The following is a 25,187-nucleotide window of genomic DNA, read 5'->3' as shown; positions in this document are numbered from 1 at the left end:
ACCAATTTTACAAAATATAATATCGTTATTGTTGTCGATATTAACTCGCACACATACTAGTGAATCTACCGCGCAGACAAGGTAAACTAGAAACACATATCGAGCACATTTTTAGCGCTTAAACAGTTCCGGAATTGCTTGAATGCAACACACTAAATGTCGAATGACGATGATCATAGTTAGAGTAGTCTACGTGGGTGTGTGTATGTATGTGGATGTATGCTGATGTTGGGTGTGTACGAGTATGTGTTGGTGTTGTGAGTGCATGACAAACGCGGCAATGAAATGTAAACCCATCCGTTCGGGGTGTGTATATGTGTATGTTTTTTGGCTCTATTTGAACCATTTTATCTATATCTTTCTCTTTCTGTTCCGACAAGATTTCTATTCGATGATGAGATCGCACGTGAGGTCGAACCAACACAGATTGTACCATACACACATAATTGATATAACAGAAAAGAAAACGAGCATATCTATTTCGACTACAATATATGGGTCCGAATATAGCCGAAAAAAGCGGAATAACCGAGAGACAGAGAAAACGAGAAAGAAGAATCAGGGGCACAACAACGAGTGAGAGAGATTGAGTTGTCAGAAGAAATGTCAGGAGCAATGATGTGTACAATTATGCAAAAAGAAATGTGGTTGTTGTAAATGTGTAGTTGTTGCTGCTCTTGCTTGCTTACCAAAAGACGACGACGAAATGATTTGTGTGTTTTATTAGAGTTTTGGTTGTCGGTAGCCCATAAGTGTATTACATGAAAAATTGTACCTCATTTTCTTTTCAAAATCAATTGAAAGTGGATGTACTTTGAATAAATATTAGGCAGTCATCAAACAACGTTCTTTATTTGGCACATACAATCCAAGTTGTCAACGAGAGATTTGTGCGAAATTTTTGTTTATTTTTCAATTTCGATTTTACGTTGAATTCGCGGCGCGGTCATTCGGTCCATTTGTCATCATAGATATCTGTGAAAAACAATTGTGTAATTTTCTTCATTCGTTTGCCGAAAATTAACATCCTGTGTAATATTTTTTTTGTGTAGAGTTTTTCGACGAAATTTTACTAACGTCGATTTGTGAATCGATTTTGAGTCATCAACATACGACTTTTTTCATTTGACAAGTTATATTTCAAAAAATCAACTTATATATGACATACATATATCATCGATTGTGTTTAGCGCGCGCTCACTCGTGACAATGTTCTCAAACAATAAAGTCATTTGATAATTAGTTTTAAATCACACTCACACGAGATATCGTTTCGATTGCAAATCATTTTCATGGTTCGTTTGTTCGTTCCTTGTTTTGATAAGGTACGAGAAAAATTGATTAATCAACAACAGTAAAACGTACACATGTATTTTCCGAATGTATCAGTGTGTAATTGAGTGCAAACAAGTACAAGTGTGATAAAACCATATTCTGCAGCGCGGAAGAAAACGATCTATAGAACGTTTTACGAGAGTAAATGAAGTGAAGAGGTTCTTTTATCAGAACAACAAACGGAAGACAACGAAACCGTCCGCCCTCTCTTCAAAAAACGGTGTACTCATACAGAAAATTATCCAATCAATAATGGAGATACATAAGAATGAGAAACGTGTCTATAAATTAGTTTTAACCGGCGGTAAGTAGTGTAATCTAATGCCATTTGATTCAAATGAGTTTTCACCTATTTGTATTAAAATCAACCAGCTTCCATTTTCGTTGTTATTTTTACATACTGTTCTATGTGACTATTTACATTCCTTATTTCTTGTGTAGTGTTGTCAGTGTAACACAGATTTGCATGATTATATTTAATGCTGATTTTTTGGGCAAAAGAGAGAAAGAGAGATACACTCAACTTAGAAAATACAAGTAATGCCTACACGCGTACGTACAAAAAATTGTCTGCTTAATTGAAAAAAGAGAATATATGTCGAAGAAATGAATTGATATCAATGCATCATTTCGACCACGCGGTCCTTACAATGAATCATTTTCTCACTCACATTTTTCGATTGTACTCTGTCATCTGTCTCCGTATAATAGTTACACTGTCCCATACGTAACGCGAACAGTCACACAAACATATGTAAATGCACACATATGCACGATGTAAGAGATGTGCTTCATAAAAGCTACATATTCCCTTCAAGCGGGCAAATTGAATTCGTAACCGCTGACAAGCGGTGTGACAACACAGCCTCGAGTACCATGTGCTTTTCAGAACCATTAAATTATTTTACGCCTTTTTTGTTGGTTAGAAGAGGTACATGTGCATTTTTGCTCAAATTAGTTTGTCAACTGGATTTTGGAGATTAAGCAAAAAAATTATTCTTTATTCGAAAAAAAAAAAACATAGACATTTCTTTTGAAACAGTTGATTCGCACATGGAAAATCCGATAGCTAACATCAAAAACCCAAAGAGTAACAATTTGATGATATTAAATTTCTACCATTCGCATATTGATAATAAGATGGTTTTGTATATAAATTATATTGCACACATTATATATAAATATTTGGCGGTAATTCTCGGTCTTATTTCAAGGGAGTACTCACTCACCCACTATGTTAAAAATATCACATTTCACATACCACATTCGATATGTGTGCCTACACGAATTGATTCATTGGTGATAAATTTTCAAATATCTGTTATTGAAACCGCTTGAAGTACAATCGATATACATCAAACTATACAAAGCAATAGGGCAAAAAAGAATGAGAACAGAATCGGAACAATTTTTTCGTTAGTGCGCTGTTATTTTTTCAAATTCACATTCATAAAAGATATGATTCGCGTTTGCCTCTCTACCCTTGTTTAGTCTAGTCATTATTGCCGTTGTTTATATTCACATCTCATGTGATCTGTATCGTATGGTGTGGAAATTTTTGATGCATTCATGTATACTATATACTCATAAAAAGTATTTTATGCGTACAAAACACTAAATGCTTTACTTTTAAATGCTGTAATTTTTCTGTTTGAATAAAAGAAATATAACAGCAGTTAATTCATCGACATTTTTTGTTTTTGTTTAGGTCCGTGTGGCGGTAAAACAACTGGCCAATCTCGGATGTGCACTTTCTTTGAAAATCTTGGCTGGAAGGTGAGCTTCATTTAATATGAAACTTAGTTTGGAAAAACTAAGCTTTTTTGTTTGATTATTTTACTTTTTTACTGAATATCTAGTGGTTTTCAAATCTTTTTTACGTCTCAGATCGCAGAATATTCAGTGTGTAATTGCAATTAGTTATGAATAGTAATTTACGAGGTGTTCTATTCATTCTATCGTTCATTACAAATTTAATTCTTTAGATGAGCTATTCTCTCCGTGTGTAGAGATAGAGAGAGAATGGAAACAGGAAGTGAGTGAGAGAGTGAGAGAGAGAGTGAAAGAGATAGAGAGAAAGAGCAAAAATGGGAAATAATTTGCTTAATGATAAAGGGTAGAAAGGAGTAAAAAAATGACGAAAAACCGAATACGACCGAATACGATCTATATATGACACCCATAGGATGAAAGAACAACATATAAGCTCTTTATCCATAACTGAGACGGAAAAAACTCAGAGCAAAAAAGAGACAAATAAAGTTGCGAGCCAACAACATGAATCGTAAATGGAAGATATTCAGCAAATGATGCTCTAGCGGCATCTATACGGTAGAGTTTGGAAATTTGATTAAATGATTTCATCACAAGGTTTACCCAAATATTGGAAATGGTATTTGTCAAAAATGGCATTTCAAACGTCATTCATGATTCATGTTAGTGAACTTCCGATAGGGACAAACAGAACTCTGAAAGTTTTTGGATCTGTTGAATATAATAACATTGTGCTTCACAGCGTTGTTGCGAGCAATAGTGACACAACTCGGCATTGAGCGGAAAAGATATTTCTTGCATTTTTCTAGCTTTTGAAAATAGAAAATTATTGTAGAAAATGAAAAGAACTACAAATAAGCCAAAGACACCAGTCGCTATCTCTTTCCAGTCTTCTCCGCTCAATGCTGAGTTGTGTCACTTTTGCTCGCAACTTTATTTGTCTCTTTTTTGCTCTAAGTTTCTTCCGTCTCAGTTATAGATAAAGAGCCCATGAGTTGTTCTTTCATTCTATGGGTGTCATATCATATACAAATTTATTTGTTCGTCATTTCTTGCTCAACAAATTGCAATTGAATCAAAGTCCGAATCGAAGAGAAGAGAAGGCAAAGACAATTCAAGCTCAAATATGCCAGTAGCAGAAACTATTTAGATTATTATTTCATCAAAATTATATCACAATTTTTTTTTTTGGTAAGTATTCTCACATAGTATCAACATAACTAGACGAAGATATTTTCAGAGTGATTATGATACATTTTGTAAATCCGAAAGTCTAGATACGAATAGTTTGATCTATTTATGTCGCGTTTCTTACCTTGCCTTTAACAAATCGGCAGTATTATAATTTTTTTTTATTTAGGGGAGAGATTTTTTTTGGTAACAATGCAGCTCAACGTCAGGCAAATTTCATTACAAATTCCAAACAAAAACAAAAATTATCAAAACAAACCGAAAAATATTAGAATCTTGGCTTATGTTAATTTTTCCAGGTTTTCCGAGTGCCTGAAACGGCCACTGTGTTGCTCAGGTAAATGATGATGACACTCTCGTGGGCGTTATTAATTTTCATAATTTAATACAAACCTAAACAAAAAAACTTGCAAAAAACGATTTTTTAAAGGAAATTTGTATTATGTTTCTAGAAAGCCATATGTTTGTTGTGTCTTAGAATCTAGTGATTTTTTTTCTAGCTACAATTAATTTGTTTCACACAATTCTTGAGTTTCTAAACTCCATTTGAATGCTAAATATGTTAGTTCACTGCTCAGTACGATTCTATCACGGTTACCTGTGTTAAAGTTATGCGTTTAATTTGATTTAAACTTCTGATAATTTTATTTTTCCTTCTTAAAAACACAAACAAAACCAGTTCGTGCCATCTCGAGGACTACGCAATATTTATTACAATGCAAAAAATTTAAATCAAATTTACGTTTGATTTGATTACGTTTTTTTCAACACTTTGTTTTGTTTCATCAAAAATTATTTTCATTCAGTTTCAAAAACAGTTTTTCGATTTGTAGTTATACGCCACGATTCATTCTTCAAATCAATTGAGGGAGCTCTTGAATTAAAGGCACCATTTCTGACAATTTATTCCTAACTTTTCAAGTAATTACATCACAGAGAAATAAAAAATAATAATTCGAATGATTGGCAACAAGCCAAAAAAAGGGATTTAAACAAAAATCGCAAAAAACCTTTTGAAGCCATTGAAATAATATCTAGCGATTGTATTTATATACTAAGTCCAAAATTTTTTTTGGTGTTTTCTTGTTTTTATTTACAGCGGCGGTATCAAGTTCTCGGATTTAACGGAGACGGAAGGTAGGTTCAAAAGCACAATTACCATTTCCCCTGATATTTTGTTTGAAAATTCCAAATTTTATCTTAATTAATTCAAAATTTCCTCGAATTTTTGTTAATTTTCCATTAATCAACTTCATTTTTCTAATGGTCCAATTAATCGTCAGTGGTCCAAAACAGTACAGTAAAAATTTGAATATCTTAATTGAAATATGACCCAAACATTAATTGACACCATTTTGGCGCTGGTTTTTTATTTTTTGGTATTTGTGAGTGTAAGATCGGTGAATTCGTATTTTTTTAGTAGAAAAATACTACTGCCGAAAAAACACCAATACACCGTATGCTGCCGCTGGACCTCTCACACACTTCAGCATACTGTGTGTAGTGTGGTGTGAGAGCAGCAAACCAGCGCCAAACTAGTGTCAATTTCTTTCTGGGGACTCATTGCAAGACAATTCAAAAATGTCCCACAATACGATTCCTCTTGCATAAGGAAGATTATATAACAGAGAGAAAAAAACTTGAATCAAGTGTTAGCATATATGCTAATATTAATTATATTCATATTTGATAATGTAATAACACAAAATCGCGATATAAATCATCAATTTACAAGGAATGCATGGCAAAAACAAACGCCGCTTCTTGCTACCTCAGAGAAAAACCACAGATGACGTTTATAGTTGTTTGGATGCAAGCTTTTAAATACTATGAAAGAACTTTTATGTTCTATATCCCATTTATAAATGGGATTAAATTGAGAGATGTGTTTTTCTTGATACAATCACGTAAATTTCGAAAAAGAGAAAGAAAAAAACAAACTGTTGTTTTCGGAGTGTTGACATAATCCTCAAAAATGCATTCTAAAACTACTAAAATCAGAGATTACTATGGAATATTTTTATTCATATGGGATAGAAATATCGCATAAAAATATCAGATATTTTTCATGCGTTGCGTAATCATGTCATTGTTGCAACGCTTCTGCAGTACAAAATTCATATTCCTCTCTGGTTTTCAAGTCAAATTTGCATGGAGAGAATATGATAGAGATAAAAATATCCCATAGTAATCTCTAAATAATATTTTCCCGGAAATGGGATCAATTGAAATGACAGATAGCGCTGGTGAGTGAGATGGAATATTTAAGATTATGTCTTCGCCCTAAAATTTTAAGTGATAGCGGCAAAAAACTAAAATGAGATTGAAAAGAAAATTGTATTCTTCAATTTACATGTTTACATACATTATTTTGCTCGAAATGTTGTAGAACACTGCTTATACCACAACTTTGCCGAAGTGAATTCTAGTATCTCACTTCAGTTTCTTGTAAGGCACGCCTAGAAAAAGGCTAGGATAACATGCATCGTTTTACGTTTCACTAATACATAATTATTCCAAAATTACTGCTTTGTGTGTATCAAAGATCAAAACCATATTATTATTGCAAATACTCAAATCATTCATCAAAGTATTTATTAGTTCCAAGAATTACTCATTTAGATACCAATATTTAGGCCTTATGTCACAAGTCTCGGTAAAAGTAAATCAACAATTTATGTAAGCTGCCATTGCATGCGAATGATATCATGAACATCGACGTTTCGTGACCCAAAATCTTTCTTTTGCGCGTGCATATCAATGAACATGTTCTAGTGAAGGCACTCATTATTGATAACTTCGTTGCAAATCAGACTAAAAAGTCGTCATGAAGAAAACAACAAAACAAAAGAGAAATGTGTGGCTAAAGCCGTTTGTTTATATTTTTTATCTGCGACGTTCCGCTCTTTTGAGGACCATCATCAAATGGTAAATTGTGCAAAAAATAAGTACGAGTCGAAACTGAATGAAAATCAGTTCAAATAAAAATACAAACCAGTTAAAATATTACCTTTTGGATAGTGCTTTTCAATGGTGCTGGTTGGTGTGGACTTTGAAAGTTAAACTCTCACATGTTATCTCCAAACGCTTATCGATTATGTTTCGTTTTATGCTTGCAAGCTCGTCTTCAAGTTTGCTTATATTTATGTAAAATTCGATCATTGGTGGCAATTATCGGAAAATGTGTTATTCGCACAAGAATGAGACGAACATTAATTCAATTAGCCCATTATACTATTGTACAAAGGCGCTTAATATTCAGCCCGTATTTTTGTCGGTGGATTTTTGTTTCCGTGTATTGTATCATTATGCGGTTTACATTGCGTTGATCGTGGATACGAATGGGTTCACAAAATTTCGTGTGTCGGTTGCGTGTCCGTGCTCATCAATCATATTAAAATGGAAAAACACATCTGACAATGAATAATCGGGTTTGGAGTGAAGCCACTTACCAATTACCCATGGAAACAATTTTGCAATTGGTTTCTAGGATTCAGGCATAAACGCAAAAAAGTATGCATGGAATGTGGCACTTAATAACAGCGACGCAAAAAAAAATTCAGTATCAGTGATAACCGCATTTCAATAATAATCAATAGAAAGTAATCAATTTCAATGGAGAATGTTTTTGTCTTTTTGAAATCGCATTATTATAATATAATTATAAAAAAATATTGCTAACCACTTTCAAATAGCGCGCATTTCTCTACTGATCCAGATATTAGTGTGTAGTTCCTGTAGTTGAAAAATAATAAAAACTTGAAATATGAAGGAAACTTTTGCGACCTAATTGGCTTTTGATATTTTATGACGTAAGTGGCTTTCATTGCCACCAACCCTCAATTATTACTAACCCTTTTAATAAAGTGTTTTTTCGTGACCGAGAACAAACAACAAGACTTTGAAGAAGTTTAGTTGCTTAGTTTAAATACACAAACTAACATATTTCAAACTCTATACACACTCAATTCAATCGCTCTTACTCTGAACTACACACTAATGATGACTTGCGTCTAGAATCCAACATTTTAGACCTCTGTCTATTTTATTATAATTAGTTATACAAAATTAGCGTATACAGTGATGATTTGTGATTTGACAGCAATTGATTTGAAACCCATGAGCTCTGTTTTTGCATTTTCTATTTTAACATTGCTTTAACTACCACTTAATTATTTTGTTCTGTTCGCCAGTTTGATATTTTAACACGTGAATCAACCACACTACTCTTTTGATGTGCCCTATTCTACTGGCACAGCTAAAGCCATTACCACACAGACAGATAAATAGACCAAAGCCAATAGTTTTGACAAACTCCACTGTGTTTCGGTTGTTTACCGTTATGAAGCTAGCCAAATGCTTTCAATAACAATCAGGGGAGACGCTTGATTCAGTGAATTTGTGTGTGTGTGTTGTCTTCATTTTGTTTCTCTTTTTCCGTTTTAGTAGCTGATATTGCTAATTCAAATCAAAATGAAATTCGAAGTAGCAAACAGCCATCGATACGTTTCAAAAACGGTATACCGATGCATAGTGATGTTGATTTGAGCGCATCATGTCCGCGGTGTTTAGCAGCTGCTGCTGAAAAACCGGGTGGTAGTGATGGTGAGTTGCTGTAGTTGAAAAATGTGTTGCGATTATGTATTTATCTTTATTTCTCTCTTTCTCTTCAAATCCTAAATGTTGAATGAAGAAACCTACGATATTCATTAATTAAAATCGACATTTGCAAGATTCCAAACCCAGTAACATATATTATTTAACACAGCACAAGACAAAATGAAAATTGATACCATATTCCCTACAATACTCCACCAATATTATTCAATATCAGCAATCATTTCCAATATACTTTGATACCTACATTATTTAAGTTCAGTGGTAAAAATTGTCACTTTTTCGAAATCAAATCTCATTTAACCCTTTTCCACAATCCCGGGTCTGGCCAGGTATATTTCGTTTTTAAACGTTAATTTAACACATTTCTAGTTTACCTAGCAACTTGTGCTTTTTGGTAGTCTCCTAAAATTTTATTGGCTATCGATCTATCCAATAAAAAACTATCCTTTTGCTTCAAAAAAAAGACGAAATAAGGATATCCAAAAAATACACCTTATTTCACAGACCCGAGGGCCAGACCCCTATACATTTACATGCATTTGTATGGGAATATGAGATACATTTAAAAAAAATTTTTTATCGGTATGGCGGTTATGACACTATAACCACAATTTCCCTCAAGACAGATATCATTTATCACTTATCGGTTCCGCGGAATACGCGAAAAATCGCGAAAATTTCCCTTCGGATTATTCACGGAACTGATAAGAGATAAGTGATATCTGTCTGCAGCAACGTTGTAGAGCAGATCAACTACTAAACTTTTTGTGAAGACGCGCGCGCGATTCCTCTTCCACCACTCTGCGTATGGCACATAAGGATGCCTAGGTTTCCGCCACAAAAGGAACAACTTTCTTTCTCTTTCACACAGAACTCCCCTCCATATTGGCCGCTATTCCACTAAGCGATCAATTCAGATACAAAAATGACTGTTTCGTGAAAACGCAGGCGCATTCTATTTCTGCTGACACAAAAAATATACTGCAAATATTTTATTTGCAGATATTTCTTTATTTGCAGAAAAACTGTCTGCAAATAATGGCGGCCATCTGCCTCATGTGATACTGAAAATATGCGTTTCGAACACATTGACCTGAACATTTGGAATCTCTTCCCCAAAGTCTCTTTGTGATATGATTTTGAAAATTCAGATCCATCTATAATTTGCAAGTTTACTCACTCCTGCTTTTAAGAAAAAGAGATTCTCTAACTCTCTCCGATGCGTTGCAATTTCACAATGTTTGTTTGTTGTCGCATTTCTTCCGTGTTATTTTCCATACTGTTTCAGTGATATTGTCATTTCACTCTTATACATTGATTCGTATATTGTTCGTTCATGCTAATACAGCAGAGCTCAACCACGTTCTCTCACTAATGCTGACATTTATGAACTCCTGATACTCTTCATCGAAAGAACTTAATATTTTTGACCATTCATGCAAACATACTTTACTTTTTCAATAACCAATGTGTTAAATTGAAGTATTGGGAGCAAGGGGGAAAGTACTAGATTTGTATAATTCAAATAATGCAATCTAGTACAAAAATAATCCCAAATAATCCTTCGAAATTCTCAATAATGTTCAATAATGCTATTCATAATATCAATAAATAATAGCGAACTATGGTCAAGTAATTGATGCTTGCGTGCATTTGAATGCCTTGAAAACAAAGTGGGTCGATAGTAGATATGAATTGGTGAGTCCTAGAAGAACACAAGTTTGTCAAACGTCGTAGCAATAAAGAGAAGTATATTTTACTGCAACTAACAATGGTTGAAAGAATGTATGTTCATTTTTGGCGGGTCGTCCCGGTTTTTCACGATTTCCGCGTAACTGATAAGAGATAACAAATAGTTGTCTTCAAAAAAGTTGTAGTACACAAGATCCTCTATAACATTGCTGAAGACAGTTATCTCTTATCTTCTATCAATTGGGCGCAAATCAAGAACATCGGCCTATGGCATGTTTTTTTTTATCATCACTCGCGTTTTCTGCAAAACTCATGAGTAGGAACTGTCTGAAGCAAAGTTGCGGAAGGCCTCGAGCGCTATAAATTTGCTGAATAAATAATATTTATAGTGCTCAAGGCCTCTCGCAACTTTGCATCTCCTATGAGTTTCGCAGAAAACGCGAAGGATGATAAAAAAAACATGCCATAGGCCGATGTTTTTGATTTGCGCCCAATTGGTAAGAGATAATTGTCTTCAGCAATGTTATAGAAGATCTCAAGTACTACAACTTTTTCGAAGACACTTAGTTGTTATCTCTTATCAGTTACGCGGAAATCGTGAAAAACCGGGACGACCCGCCAAAAATGAACATACATTCTTTCAACCATTGTTAGTTGCAGTAAAATATACTTCTCTTTATTGCTACGACGTTTGACAAACTTGTGTTCTTCTAGGTCTCAGGAATTCATATCTACTATCGACCCACTTTGTTTTCAAGGCATTCAAATGCACGCAAGCATCAATTATTTGACCATATTTCGCTGTTATTTATTGATATTATGAATAGCATTGTTGAGCATTATTGAGAATTCCGAAGGATTATTTGGGATTATTTTTGTACTAGATTGCATTATTTGAATTATACAAATCTAGTACTTTCCCCCTTGATTGGGAGCCGCCAGTTGTACAAATGATTATTTCTATTGATTATGTTTGCCTAATACTTAAATTCGAATAAATTAATAATATTCACCAACCAAAGTCAGAAAAACATACTCCTGTTTATTCTCTACAAACTCTCTTGTTTAACACAAATTTGGGTTTATGAAACATACTCGCCTTTATCATAGCCAGACACAGCCAAAATACTTACTCCACTTCAAATATTTTTAAGTCGAAAGAAACTTGCTCTCTTTTTCTTAACACTATGACTGTCCCTAATACTTTTTACCTATTTCCGGTTCTTGGGGACTACAGGTCCCCATATGTAATTCATATGAAATCTGAACTGTGGTAAGAGATGACAAATTAGTGTCTGAGGCAAAGTTGTAATACTCGAGGTTTGCTATAATTTTGCTGCAACAAATATTGCTTATCTCTTATAACTGATGATCGCGATATTTTCCCACCTCATTCTTAGTGAAGCTGATAAGAAGTAAGAGACTTGCCTCTTCGACAGAAATGTAGAGCAGGTCGAGTACTACAACTTTGCCACAGACACCAAGTCGTTATCTCTTCACAGTTACGCAAAAAAATGATAAGAAGGAATTCGGGTTTTCACGGTTTCGCGTAAAAGAGATAACGAGATGGTGTCTATGGCAAAGTTGTAGTTCTGGTCGAGAACCACAATTTGCAACAGACATCAAGTCTATCACTCAAAAATCTCCCAAAAATTTCGGGTCAGGTAATAGCTATTACAATTGTAATAGCTATTACAGGTAATGCCAAATGCCTGGCATTACAATTGTAATAGCATTACTTTGACTCTTCGTTACAATATTAATGTGTTACGGCAAAATGTAAATCTGTAATCGAGTGAAATGTATCACGCTCACAAAATCAAAATAAATTTGTGTTCCAACGACATAATCTAACGATAAGTTTTGAAAGAAATTGCTTCATGAAAACATGAGCAGAGAAACATTGCTCGCAAAATCACTTTTTGTATACAACGCTGGATTTCATATTTTATTTTTGAAATTGTGGCACACGATTCACTTTGTGTTAAAAAAATGAGCAAATCACTACCACGAGCTTCAGTTTCACCGCTAAATCACTTCACTGAAGCCTAGTTCACAGTTGCCATGCGAAAAAAAATTTATAATTTCAAATTAATTTTTTGCCTCATCTATACGGCATATCGTAATGGTTCCGAGAGCAATTATTTGTGTCTTGGGATAACCAACGCATATAACACATAGCTTGCCCCAATCAAAGTAACCGAGTATCTTACGAACATTTTTGCATGCAAATAAATTTTTGAGGTGAATATAATTTTTATTTGTATGTCCAATCCGGCCATGCAAAAAATAATTGGTATTCATTTCACGATTTTTGCATGCAAAACAATTAACCGGCAATTGTTTCCCATGCCAAAAAAATCGCATTCACCTCGAAAATTTTGTCAAGCGGAGATTTTTGCATAGACATTTTTTCCGTACGGCGAACTGTAAACTAGGCATAAACGAACGATTTCTACTTCTGCTGCCTTTGAACTTCTAGTGTGATCCCCTACAAACATTTTGCTATGAAAATATCATTTTTTGTTCGAGAGTTATCTCAAAAATACACTTTTTGGATAGATGTCTTGATAAAAAGTTATTTTTTCGAAAAATATTGGGGACCTACTCAGACAGAGCGTAGCGTAGAGCGAGAACGTGTACGACGCTCTTATATGAGAACGAACTGTGTGACGAGGTGTCGAGTGAGCGTCGAACGTGTGTATTATTTCCCCTTTGCACTATAACGAACTGTGTGTGATGAAGCGTCACGCGCATGTAGTAGTATCGTTCTTCCTTACAATGTACATACCGAACGTCAGACCAATGACGCACACTAAGTGATATGAACAAGGATAGAGCCATCTACAATCGTTAGAAGAAAGCTACACACCAAAATTTCAGAGGGGAATGAGTAATCTAGATACAGTGCGAAATAGCGGTTTCAACTGTTTTTGGATGAATTTACACTAATTTTGGGGGAAAATGTGTTATTGCTTATGCGAACGCTCAAGTGGCTACTATTTATATACATGTCAATACATAGACACGCAATGGTCACCAAGTCTGTGCAGTTGTATGTATTGAACGAGTTGCTGTGTGCAAAATTTACAATACATACAACTCCACAGGCTTGCTATCTGTTTGTTTGAATGGAACAAATTTTAATGAATTCAAGAATAATTTCAATTCTTTGTAACTCGTTTTCAAAAATGTCGAATTCTCAACAAGTTTACAGAGTCGGTTCGCAGAGTCTAGTGAACCAGGTTTATAGAGTTGGTTTTTCCATTTGCATGGCTTATGATTTGTAGCGACATAGAATGGTTTTACGAATGTGTTTTTATAAAAACATAAACCTGAGTTTTTAATGAGTTAGTTTCATGGAAATAATTTGGCCAAATCAAAGATCCTCCGAAACGATGTCGGTATCAAAATTATCCCGAAAGAGGCGCCGCATGTCCATAACAACAAATCAGACTCTATACAACACATGCACAGATGAATCCCCACTCTTCCTACATTTGCGACTGATGTGTGCTGTGGCCGAATACTATCGCATCGCCGCTATTGCGAGTATATATTTGTCAACAACATACCGTTAGGTGTTCGTTCTCAATGATAAGAATTCAAATACTTTACACTCGCACACACAAAGCAACACGTTCAAAACATGTAAACACCGATACGGTGTCTGTATGAAATACTGCGTTCCATTTTTCTGAATAATTTGTGTTGGTGCGTCGTACGAAAATTGTTAGATGCTACAATATGACTTATTGCCTTTTTCACACAACCGTGAGCAGTGAGCATCACTGTGAGCAATGGCAATACAAACAAATAACTATTTGTTTCAATACGTATTCAGTCACTCCACATGCTCGTCATTTTGTCCAATCTGTGAGTACTAAGTTTCCGTGAGTGATACGCAAGATGGCAGCACCTTAAATGGCGTTTTTATACACAAAGTAGATACTTGAGTGTAAATTATGTTAGTGACGTATCAAAATGAAGGTTTAAAAAAATACATTTTCAATATAGAGCGTGTGGTGTGACTGTACGTATTGGTCATCCTTCACTCAAGCGTCGGTTATAGCGTATTACGCACACACATTGAAGTGCGAAAGGGACAATCGATCATATTGTACTATCGTTTATCTTCTGTATTACGCATCACTATAGATGATACAGAGAGTGACAGATGCCGAAATATATAATGAATGCGGACACTGCATTGATGTTTGTGTATCTCTGTGTGGGGAACAACGTAAAATCTGTGTAGTTGTTTACTAAAATGAAACACAAATCGGAGCACTAATGCGACCTCTGAAAGGATTATTTCCATAGAGCAGAAATCGATCGGCTTTTTACGGAAGTACTTTTTTTCAAAACAATGAGTCGGTGCGATCGTAGAGCCGCTAGACTTTGGAGGTTACTCAACAAAATCTGTCGCACAGAAAGCAGTTGTGCAGCCGTGCTGTTTGCACATCGGACTTTTTCGCATACACATCGTCGTTCATCGTGTTTCATACAAACGAAGTCAGTACACAGACACGCGTGTGTATGTGTGTATGTATGCGCCGAACGCTCAAAGCCGAGTTCCGTAAGAAGCATGGCTACAGTGATGGAATGAATTGCTAGAGAGCGTTCGGCACATAAGAAACACGATGAACGGACGATGTGTATGCGAAAAGGTCCGATGTGTAAACAGCACGGCTGCACAAGTGCTTTCTGTGCGACGGTTTCTGTTGAGTAGGTCGCCGTTCTTTTACGGCATACGAAATTCATCGCCGGTATTGTTTTGATCACGAACATTTTCATATTTGATTAACACAAACTGCACTTCAAATATATTTTATACATTTTTTTCGCACAATTTTAATCGGAAACTCGCAAAAATGATAGATAATCACAATATTCATTTTTTCATTTATTAAACGTCATTGAAGACCGTGGTTTACTGAGTCAGTCAGTATATCCGTCGTTTTAACAGATGAAATTCATGTCTGGTTTTATTTTTTATACCACAGGATTGCTTAATTGCCAGGGGCTTCTAACTCTGAACGAATATTTCATATAAATACGTATTACCACGTATAAACGTCGTATATTTTGTGCATATTTCACATATAACCCGCCTATACGCCGTTAATTTTAACCATTTCACATATAAACCATTTCGTATAAATAGAGATAAAAGCCCCTAGTTTAATTGATACACATTTATAAAAACATTTTTTGTAAATATTATTCACATTTCATTGTGTCACTGACAACTGTTATCGGATGTAAATATACATGAAGTTGCTGACGTTTATTGAATAACTATACTCAAAGCACTGAAACTTGAACTTTTGTACACATGTGAAGTGACGAAGTAATAATCTCAATTTTAAATTTTATTACTACAATTTTATTAAAAAATTAATCTAACACAAATTAAAAGTTTTTACATATTATTTTTTCAATATTTTTCTCTTACACTTTTTATATGAATATTCGCTGGAGATGGCACTGTAAGTTGCGACGCAAATGCTTTACGTATACCATATACAGCTAGATGATCGCTTCACGATTGACAGTATGCTTCTTTGATTGAGATTTACGCTCAACACTTACCCATGATCTCTGAGCTATTTCTTTTGAATTTTCTTTCATCATTTCATTTTCATTTCCCATTCGAGAGCTATTGAATCGCGATGCCAACGGATTGGCGAGTTCCCTGCCGGGGTTGGTGTGATTGGTGTTATCTGCTTTTTGATTTCATTGATTACATCGACTTCAATGTCCTCCGTGCGGATCAACACATAATAATAATAATAATAATAATAATAATAAATCCCTGTATAAGTGGCGTGAGTTAATGTGTACAGCTACATGGATTACACACAAACAGAGAGCGCAGTATATGCAGCAGTTTAAGAATAAGAATCACAATTATTAAAATCTTGTGTCTATTGTGTAGGAATATCGTTTTATAATAGTGTCAACGTTCGCGCTAAAAGTATCGCATTATAACTGACCAAGACAGTTTCCGAGCTTAGTTTTCCATAAAGTTCTGAAGTATCATAAATTTTTTGAGAGATGAGAAAAGACAAGAAAGTGCACGCTACGCGTTGAGTCTGTTAGAATCCACAAAATGACTCATTTTGGGTCTTGTTTGTTATTTCATAACAAACAATAATTTAGGCGTTACATGAAATGTACTACATTACAATGTATGAATGAAAATTTTCAAATATCGTATTGGTAATAAATAACCTTTTAATCGTAATATTTGAAAAACACAAAATCGAAATTTCGTTTGAATCGTAATTTGTAGTTAGTCACAGATAATAATTAAACATAAAAACAGAATCTGTTTTGGAATTAAAAAATCCAGAGTTTTGAACCCTGAGGAAGAAAAAAAAAAGAAGTTAGTACTCGAGAAAAACGGTGTGTTTGAAGGGGCCGTTGATCAAGTGTTGAAATGCGCTCTCTTGGCATCTTTCAAATACAAGTATTTGAGACTTTGAAGGAATTACATAAAAATAGGCCTGAATTGAAAGGTTTGCGAATATTTTTAGTTGAACACGTGTTTTTTTTCTTTAGTTGTTCTTTTGCCTTCGATGTTTTTTTGTTGCTTTTGCTATCTGCAAGATTTTCTCACATTTATTTATTTTATTTTTTGCGCACGCTCACGCCAATGTGACTCCGCGAAATGTGACGTATGATTTGACACAGAAAAGATCCTTCAGGGTTTTTTTGAACGCTATTTATAGCTTTTTTCACACTACTCGACGAGTGTGTCTTATAATCAGCATAAGTAGTGTATGTCTTTTTTTCCTTTTAATGTCATTTCTAAATAAAAACAGTGCGAAAGATATACTTGATATGTTGTTATTCATATATCTGGATTGTGTATCCTAATCGAAATACAGCAAACAGTTAGTTACTTAACAAAAATTCACAAACACACATCGAAAGAATGCTAAAGACGCAACCATTTCTTTTACGGCAAACATTTAACTTATACACTGATAAAAATAGCGTTCCTTCAGTTTCAGAGCACGCAGTTGCCAAAATTCTCTCAGTCTATATTAAAAATATACAGAACAACAAAGATAATATTATCAAACGCTGACAATAAAAACATTCGTGATAGAACGGTGATCTCCCAAAGATACAACTCTTTTGATACAATAGAAAACAATTATTCCCATTTCATGTAAAATTCAAAAGAAAATATGTATTCATCAGCGATTCGCGTGATACATCATATGATTTGATTATCGTACGTCATTGTTGCTTAGATTGGTCTGAATTTTAACGTATCTCGTCAGAAGTTTATTTTTACAATGAAAAAATTGAGCGAACTCCGGATGGTCATGCGACATTGGGCATTAAATCACATTTTAATTCAGATTAATATCAGATTAAATCGTTAGGGGGTCAGATTGAATTATTCGCGGCGTTTAAGATGGCAATAACAACAGTGGCAGCATCCATATTTCGGCCAAACTATCGATCTCTAGCCAAACGTATCACCAGAACTTAATCCTAATCGTTTTCATTAGTTCGGTGAAATGATGTATTATTTTGACTTTCACTCATACTCTAATCACAATTCTATTCATTTGATTAAAAAATGATACGATTAGAAAACCTCGATTTCATTGAATTGATGAATCGTGACACTAAAATCGAATTAAGTGTTTTCTGTATGCATTTTAAAAGCTGTTCGTAGCTCGCCAGGAACAAAAAAAAACGTCTGCTATTGGACTGTAACTATTATGTAAAATTAAATGACTTGTTGCAATGGTGCTGGAGCTTCTCCGTTATTAGAATATACTAGGAGCTTCATAAATGAATCCGTTGTATTTTGAAGCCGGGTAGCTAAAGTATGGGCGTAGAGTAGCTTTGTATCAATAACATGTCAATACAGTGTCATGAGCGTCACTGTAAGAAAATATGCTGATATACATATAATGTTTGGACAAGGCCAAGGGCGTATGAAATGTACTTACTTTTCAGATTATATATTCTTCGAAACTGGATATCATTACTTCAACAGCGCATTTTTTATCATCTTATCTATGGAAACTTAGTCCATAAATCATCGTTGATTACAAAAGCTCAGCCGTATTATCCAATTATATTTGAATATTTAAATTAACTCATCTTAATTAGATTTGGTTGTTTCCCATATAATTTAATCAAATATATTAGAAATATAATTTTTATTGTTTGTTTTGAGTCTAACACCTAAATGATTTCACAAAATTAACAAATAATAAATTATTTGAACACGCCTGAATGCATTTCGAACTGTGAACAGTTCATCATCAGCATCACGACTGTTTGGAAAGTGCCGATTCAGCATCAATCTGTCATCTCATCGCACGCATAAAAAGTTCACTAGACAAAACACAAATTCACACAAACACGAAACAAAACGCATAGCGAAACGAATTGTTCTCGGTAACGGTTAAATGAGACGGTCGATAAGGCTTGATGTTATATTGCCTTCGTCCAAATTCATTGCATTCGGATCTCTTGATGTAGTAGTATTCATATTTGGATTTCACGTCTGATTCCAAAACAATAAGTCAATATAATTTGTATTCACACAAATTTTTTTTTAAATATGAATAATTACAAAATTTGTGTGTAAATTTCATATAATTGCACAACCATTTTAAGTAAGCAAACATAGGCAACTGCAAATATCATCATCATCATCAACTGCAGTTTGAACGTCGCAGTTTTGTGCTATTTGATGCTACTTTGTGCATTTATTCGATAATGATTTCTCTGGAAAAACAACTCTTGGGGACATTTTTGATTTGTGCATGTTGAACTTACTAACAAACCCAAATCGCAATTTCGGTCATTTTCATTTATTATTCATGGCATTGATGCAAATTACTTGAAAATTGTGAGAAACAATTTTATTATTTAATAATATTTTCGATAATGATTTAGAAATGGAATTATTTTTTAATTATCAAGAAAAATTATTTGTACAAGTTATTCCGTATGAAAATCATTGATTATTTTTACTATTTTTGTTATGTTTTACCCCTCATTAGCGTATCATTTTCAAGAGAATCTTCTAAGGACAATGATTCAAATCGAGAACACATATTTTGAGCTGGGAAAATCCTGTTCCAAAAATTGTCTTATTATTTGTGATAGAGGCGTAATGGATGCAAGTGCTTGTAAGTGTTGAAAGAGGAAGAAATAGAAATCATTTTTAACATTGGTTCTTTACTTTTTTTTATCATGATTTAGATATTTCTAAAGATAAATGGGCAAAAATGACGGCGGCCAATGGTTGGAATGCCGTCGAGCTACGTGACAATCGTTACAATCATATTGTGCATATGGTATCGGCTGCCAACGGTGCTGAAGATTTCTATTCGACTGAGGTAAAAATGTTGCATGAACTAATTGATTAAACTTTGAATAAAGTAGCAGATAGTTTGAAAACGTATGGAGTTTTTTATGGTCCTAGGAGCATGCATGCCGTTCTGAAGGTGTTGAGTTGGCTAGAGATTTGGATTATAAATCAGCCGCTGCTTGGGTCGGCCATCCGTATTTCGATGTCATTGACAATTCAACCGATTTCGAAACGAAAATCAACCGGATGCTCGAATGTGTTTGCCAAAAGTTGGGCATCGATACCGGCGATCGCTTGTTGCGAACATCGCGAAAGCTCAAATTTTTAGGTAAGTTCATTGCTAATTATCAACAACTTATGTTACTCATTATCTATATTGCACTAGTTGAACGCGTAAAGTATACAAAGTATTTATAGAGGATATTGTTATTTCGTCGCGTAAGCAATTCACTTGCGATATAACGTGAATCCCTATATACTATATATCGCAAGTGAATTGCTTACGCGCGACGCGCAAACGAAATCTTACCTCGGCCAACTTCTATGTACCGAATATAGGATTTCACGTTAAATATCGAGTCCACTGCATATATGATGCTTCGGCAACTCACAAATCGCCAAAGCAAGTGAAATGCTAAATCCACGAGTGTGCCGACAAGTCCGTTGCTTCATTGAGTAGGGCAGTAGCAACGATCATGAAATATATGTATTTTTATCAAATTTATCAAGCTTCTTCCAAGTTTATGCATAGTGTCAAACTTTTGTTTAAGCTCTACTACTAGGGGCATTTCTCACGAAAAGAATGAATGAATTCTTATAAATTTTGAAAAATGTCTTCCGTTTGGTCCGATTCGATCAATTTTTATCTATTCGTGTAAATAAATGTTCATTTACACTGAACTTGTGTTCTGGAAGTGGGTTTTGGTGGATCTCAAGGATCGTTCAGAACTGCTCTCGGTTCTGGAAGTGGATCTTCAGGATGGGCCAGGGCATTGTCAAACCGGATCTGGTCCATCCTGAGGATCCACCAAAACCCACTTCCAGAATCGGGTGCAGTTCTGAACGATCCTTGAGATCCACTGAAACCCACTTCCAGAACACTTTTATTCAAGCAATATCGTCATTTCAGTACATTTTCTTACAATTTCAATAAAAAAGAGGAAATAATAGACATTTTTGCACATTTGCTCAAATTTTTTGTGTGAGAAATGCCCCTAGCTCTACTATCTAAATATACAGTAACATTAGCTATGGGCACGACGTTAGATGGCGTTTTTTCTAGTCAAAAATATTGGAATTTCCCTTTGAACATATTTCAAGGTCATGATTGTCTTGCAAAAATTGTTCAAACTTTGACTTTGTTTGTTTATTTATTTCTAGTTGGCGGAAAGCTACCAGCTGATAGCGAATTTCCTGCAGACTTTCAGGATTTCGATGTAGTTCATCATTATTTGCAATCGAATGGCCCAAAATGTCAGGCGCGGTTACGGAAACGTGGCCAAAAAGGCAATTGGTCGTATACACACACGTTACGACGACCACACGTGCATAATCAATCAGTCGAAACCAAAACACAAATCACCCATCGCGATTACATGAACCTATTGGCACAACGCGATGATGCCCATTTTACTATTTACAAAAAGCGGCGATGCTTCTTAGTCAATAACCAGTATTTCCAACTGGATGTGTACAAAGAACCCAGCCATCCAAGGTAAAAAAAATCATTACAAGGTCACTCAAATTCATTATCATCTTCATTTTAAGAACAAAATCTTCGTTTTTCATTCAAATTGTCTAGATGTAAGGGTCTGATGCTCTTGGAAACGTATTCATCACTTGACGGTGAAAAACTGTTGAATTGTTTGCCAAAATTCTTAAACATTTTGAAAGAGGTGACTGGTGATCCATCGTTTTCCATGTTCAATCTGTCGTTGAAAGAAGACTGGAGCAAAACGAAAAAATTCTGCCATTCGTTACACGGTAAGGACCAGAGATTGGAACAAGCATATACTCGTTATGGTGCTGCTGAAGTGCAAAGAAATGGCACGGTACAGTTGAATAACCATAGCGATAAAGTTAATTGTGAACAAAACAACCATGAAAATTATGTGCATAGCAATGAAAGTCATACATCTGACAATACAGCACATCCAATTGCCAATTCAAATTCACCAAACTAATGATTTTTAACCTTATAACTACGCACATATGAAGCGGAAAATGAGAGAGAAAGAGAGTTAGAATAGATAGTTAAAAAAAGAGTGGAATTGAACAAATTGTTGTAATATCTATTGAAAGTAAATCATTTTACAAGTCAAATTTAGTGATTGAATTTGTCATAAAAATGGGCGAGATTGAACAAGACATATTCTGATATTATATGCAAACGCGCTCCGGGATTTTCATACAAACTTCCCATGTTGACAATCAAACACAGCTGAAAGTCTTGATACTGATATATTGCGTATCCATTGTCCAATCCATTGGAAATTCCACATCGCAAATAATACTGTATAATATACTGTCACAGCGCCGTACCCAGAAATTTTTTTTGGAGGGTACAAAATCGATTTTTTTTTTGTTCATTTTTTTCTTTATGGTGCAACAAAAAATTTTGGAGGGTGTAATGCACCCATTGTACTGGCCTGGGTACGGCGTTGTACTGTCAGAATATGTCTTGTCTTCAATCTCATCCACTCAATCTCACCTATTGACTTCATTGTTCTTCGACTAATTTATTCTCGCTTGAATGATATTTTTCTAAAATTTGGATAGTGAAATTCAATTCCAACCATTTTAAAATAAAAATGCAGAAAACAAATTGATATCATGTTCGATTGTATGCTATTGAAAACTATATGTTTTTTGAATGAAAACAAGATAGATTCAAATTAGTCAAACTAACTCATAGCTGATCAAGCCATTGTGTAATTGATTTTTTGCATTTAAATATTATGTAATAGGAAAAAGAAATGTGTTAATTATAGTTAATAGTGACATTAAAATGTGTAGAGTAGTACATTTCCTTTTTCAAACTTACATTATATATATAAAGGGTGTTTTTTTTAAATCCGTTTTTTTTTATATTGAAATAAAACACACAAAAATTCTTTGACAACAATTGCTGTTGGTTTGTTTTTGTAGCGTATGGTATGCCATTTAATGTCCGACATGCAGTTCAGGGATATGACCACCACTTCACCTTTTTTACCCACCTTTCTTGACAGACCATTTTTGAGCTATTTTTGGGGATTTTGAAGTCACACTCCCATAATTTTATGAATTTTGTTGAACTTTAAAGCGTAAATCGTTTCATTTTCATCTGAGTAAACAAAAGAATTCATGAATCCCGACGGGGAGTAGCACATAGCCGTAAAATAGGGTCATTTTGTTGGATGATGTACAGATTGCATATTTGAAATTTTGGGAAAAAAAACTTAAACGAGACAGTTTCTCCAGTAAATTGATTTTTTGCTCAAAATATGCTATGATATGGACATTTTATTAAATCCAGTGATCATTCAGACCAATTTTGTCAAAAACAGCGGAAAATTTGTTTTTGGGTATTGCCCAAATGGCTGAGAATAGAGGCTGCTCGATGAAACCAGATTACTGCCCAAAAACAGATTTTGTCACTCTGTACTAATGAGTTTTGGGCTAATTCGTATTTATTTTGTTATTTCATGGAAGTTTTGGCCAAAACCCGTCCATATTTTGAGCAAAAAACAACTTTTCTGGTCAATTATAAGCAGAAAAGAGAAAAAAAAATAAGATCGAAAAATTTTGTGTCGGGAAGACCCCCCAAAAAGGAGGGGTGGTGGTCACATCCCTGAACTGCATGTCGGACATTAAATGGCATACCATACGCTACAAAAACAAACCAACAGCAATTGTTGTCAAAGAATTTTTGTGTATTTTATTTCAATATCAAAAAAACGGATTTAAAAAAACACCCTTTATATATATAATGTAAGTTTGAAAAAGGAAATGTACTTATTTTATATTTAATGTATATTTACTAAACATTAATTTAATACTAAACAGAAATTTTATTCAAACAAGTTTAGTTCGTCAATCGGGTGCATTCAACTAGCTTATTTGAGCCATATTATAAAATGGCTCAAACTTTATCTTTTATCACTTTCTTGTGTTTTTATTTTCATTTGAATAATTAAAATATATAAACTTTAAAAACACAAAAACAGATGCCATAGTTTTTACTACAAATTTATAATTGAACCATTGCGACAAAAAAATAAACCCTCGAAATATTTTAGTTTTTTCATATAGAGTTGTTGTTGTAAACGCTATATAAAAAAATTTCATGTTGCACTTTGAAACCAAAATATTCTAAGAGTATCTTTTTGTCACAAAGATTCATATAGCATTCTAATTGCTATGCATTTGCATAGTTATTATGCATAGAGTATATCATATTAGATTTTATTGTTTTCTGTTGTTCACTATGTAAAATGCCTAAACAACCGCATAGCAAATTAAATACTATTGATGTATGAATACATACATACATTAATGTAATTACACTTTTCAAGATAATAGAATATTGTGTTTATTTCTCAAGAAACGGGAGCTTTTTGTATTTATTGTTTGCATCCTGAAAATTCATTTATTTTTATTATTATTGCCATTATCATTATTATTTTTAATATTACTGAGCAATCTTCATTACTTTCGAATTTTCTTATGTTTTGTGTATTTTTATCGTTTTGTTATTTTCTTCCTTCTCTGTTTTTCGGTTTAGATCTAGATGACATTGTTGTTACCAACGGATGTTCTCCGAATAATAAACCAAAATTGATAAATGGAACGGCTTGATGGCTCGTTTTTGATAACATAAATACATATGAATACACACATACACAAAAATTGTATAAACATTTAAAATGAAATCGTTTAAATTTTGTGAAGATTTGCTATTTATATCGATTGTTACTTATTTTAAGCGCCATCTTCTTTCTACTACAAAAATTTGGAATTTTGATTTATAATTACACTTTTTGCGAAAAAAAAAATAGTAAGAAAGAATTTATTTGATTATTTTGATCTGGGTTAAGTATTATTATTTGATAAATGGAAGGAAATAAACATAATTTAATAAATATTTGTTTTTAAAGTACTATAATACTGAAAAATATTGTTTGAATTTCAATACCACTGAATTTGGGTTTGTAAATGCTATTGAATCCTATCAAAA

The 25,187-nt window shown here is 34.0% G+C and overlaps 1 protein-coding gene across 9 annotated transcripts; it reads left to right on the top strand.

Annotated features, from left to right (window-relative positions):
* Positions 1 to 179: 179 nt before the first annotated feature.
* On the top strand, positions 180 to 25,125 carry LOC129576037 (TRPL translocation defect protein 14). Of its 9 annotated transcripts, XM_055460438.1 has the most exons (11): positions 182 to 306; positions 381 to 1,639; positions 3,044 to 3,111; positions 4,599 to 4,636; positions 5,399 to 5,436; positions 19,659 to 19,787; positions 19,861 to 19,997; positions 20,084 to 20,297; positions 21,350 to 21,683; positions 21,771 to 21,952; positions 24,735 to 25,125. In XM_055460438.1, the coding sequence occupies exons 2-11, from the start codon at positions 1,588 to 1,590 to the stop codon at positions 24,806 to 24,808; spliced, it is 1,266 nt and encodes a 421-aa protein (XP_055316413.1). In that variant the 5' UTR covers positions 182 to 306; positions 381 to 1,587; the 3' UTR covers positions 24,809 to 25,125. The 9 variants fall into 9 exon arrangements, with proteins under 9 accessions (XP_055316415.1, XP_055316413.1, XP_055316408.1 ...); XM_055460433.1 differs by having other exon boundaries at positions 184 to 306; positions 21,771 to 25,125; XM_055460436.1 differs by lacking the exons at positions 182 to 306; positions 381 to 1,639 and adding an exon at positions 2,180 to 2,266.
* The last annotated feature ends 62 nt before the right edge of the window (positions 25,126 to 25,187 follow it).

Source organism: Sitodiplosis mosellana, unplaced genomic scaffold (assembly GCF_009176505.1).
Source record: "Sitodiplosis mosellana isolate CC-2019 unplaced genomic scaffold, AAFC_SMos_1.0 Smas_scaffold_6170, whole genome shotgun sequence".
Classification (NCBI taxonomy): Eukaryota; Metazoa; Arthropoda; class Insecta; order Diptera; family Cecidomyiidae; genus Sitodiplosis; species Sitodiplosis mosellana.
This window is presented reverse-complemented; position numbering and strand designations above follow the sequence as displayed.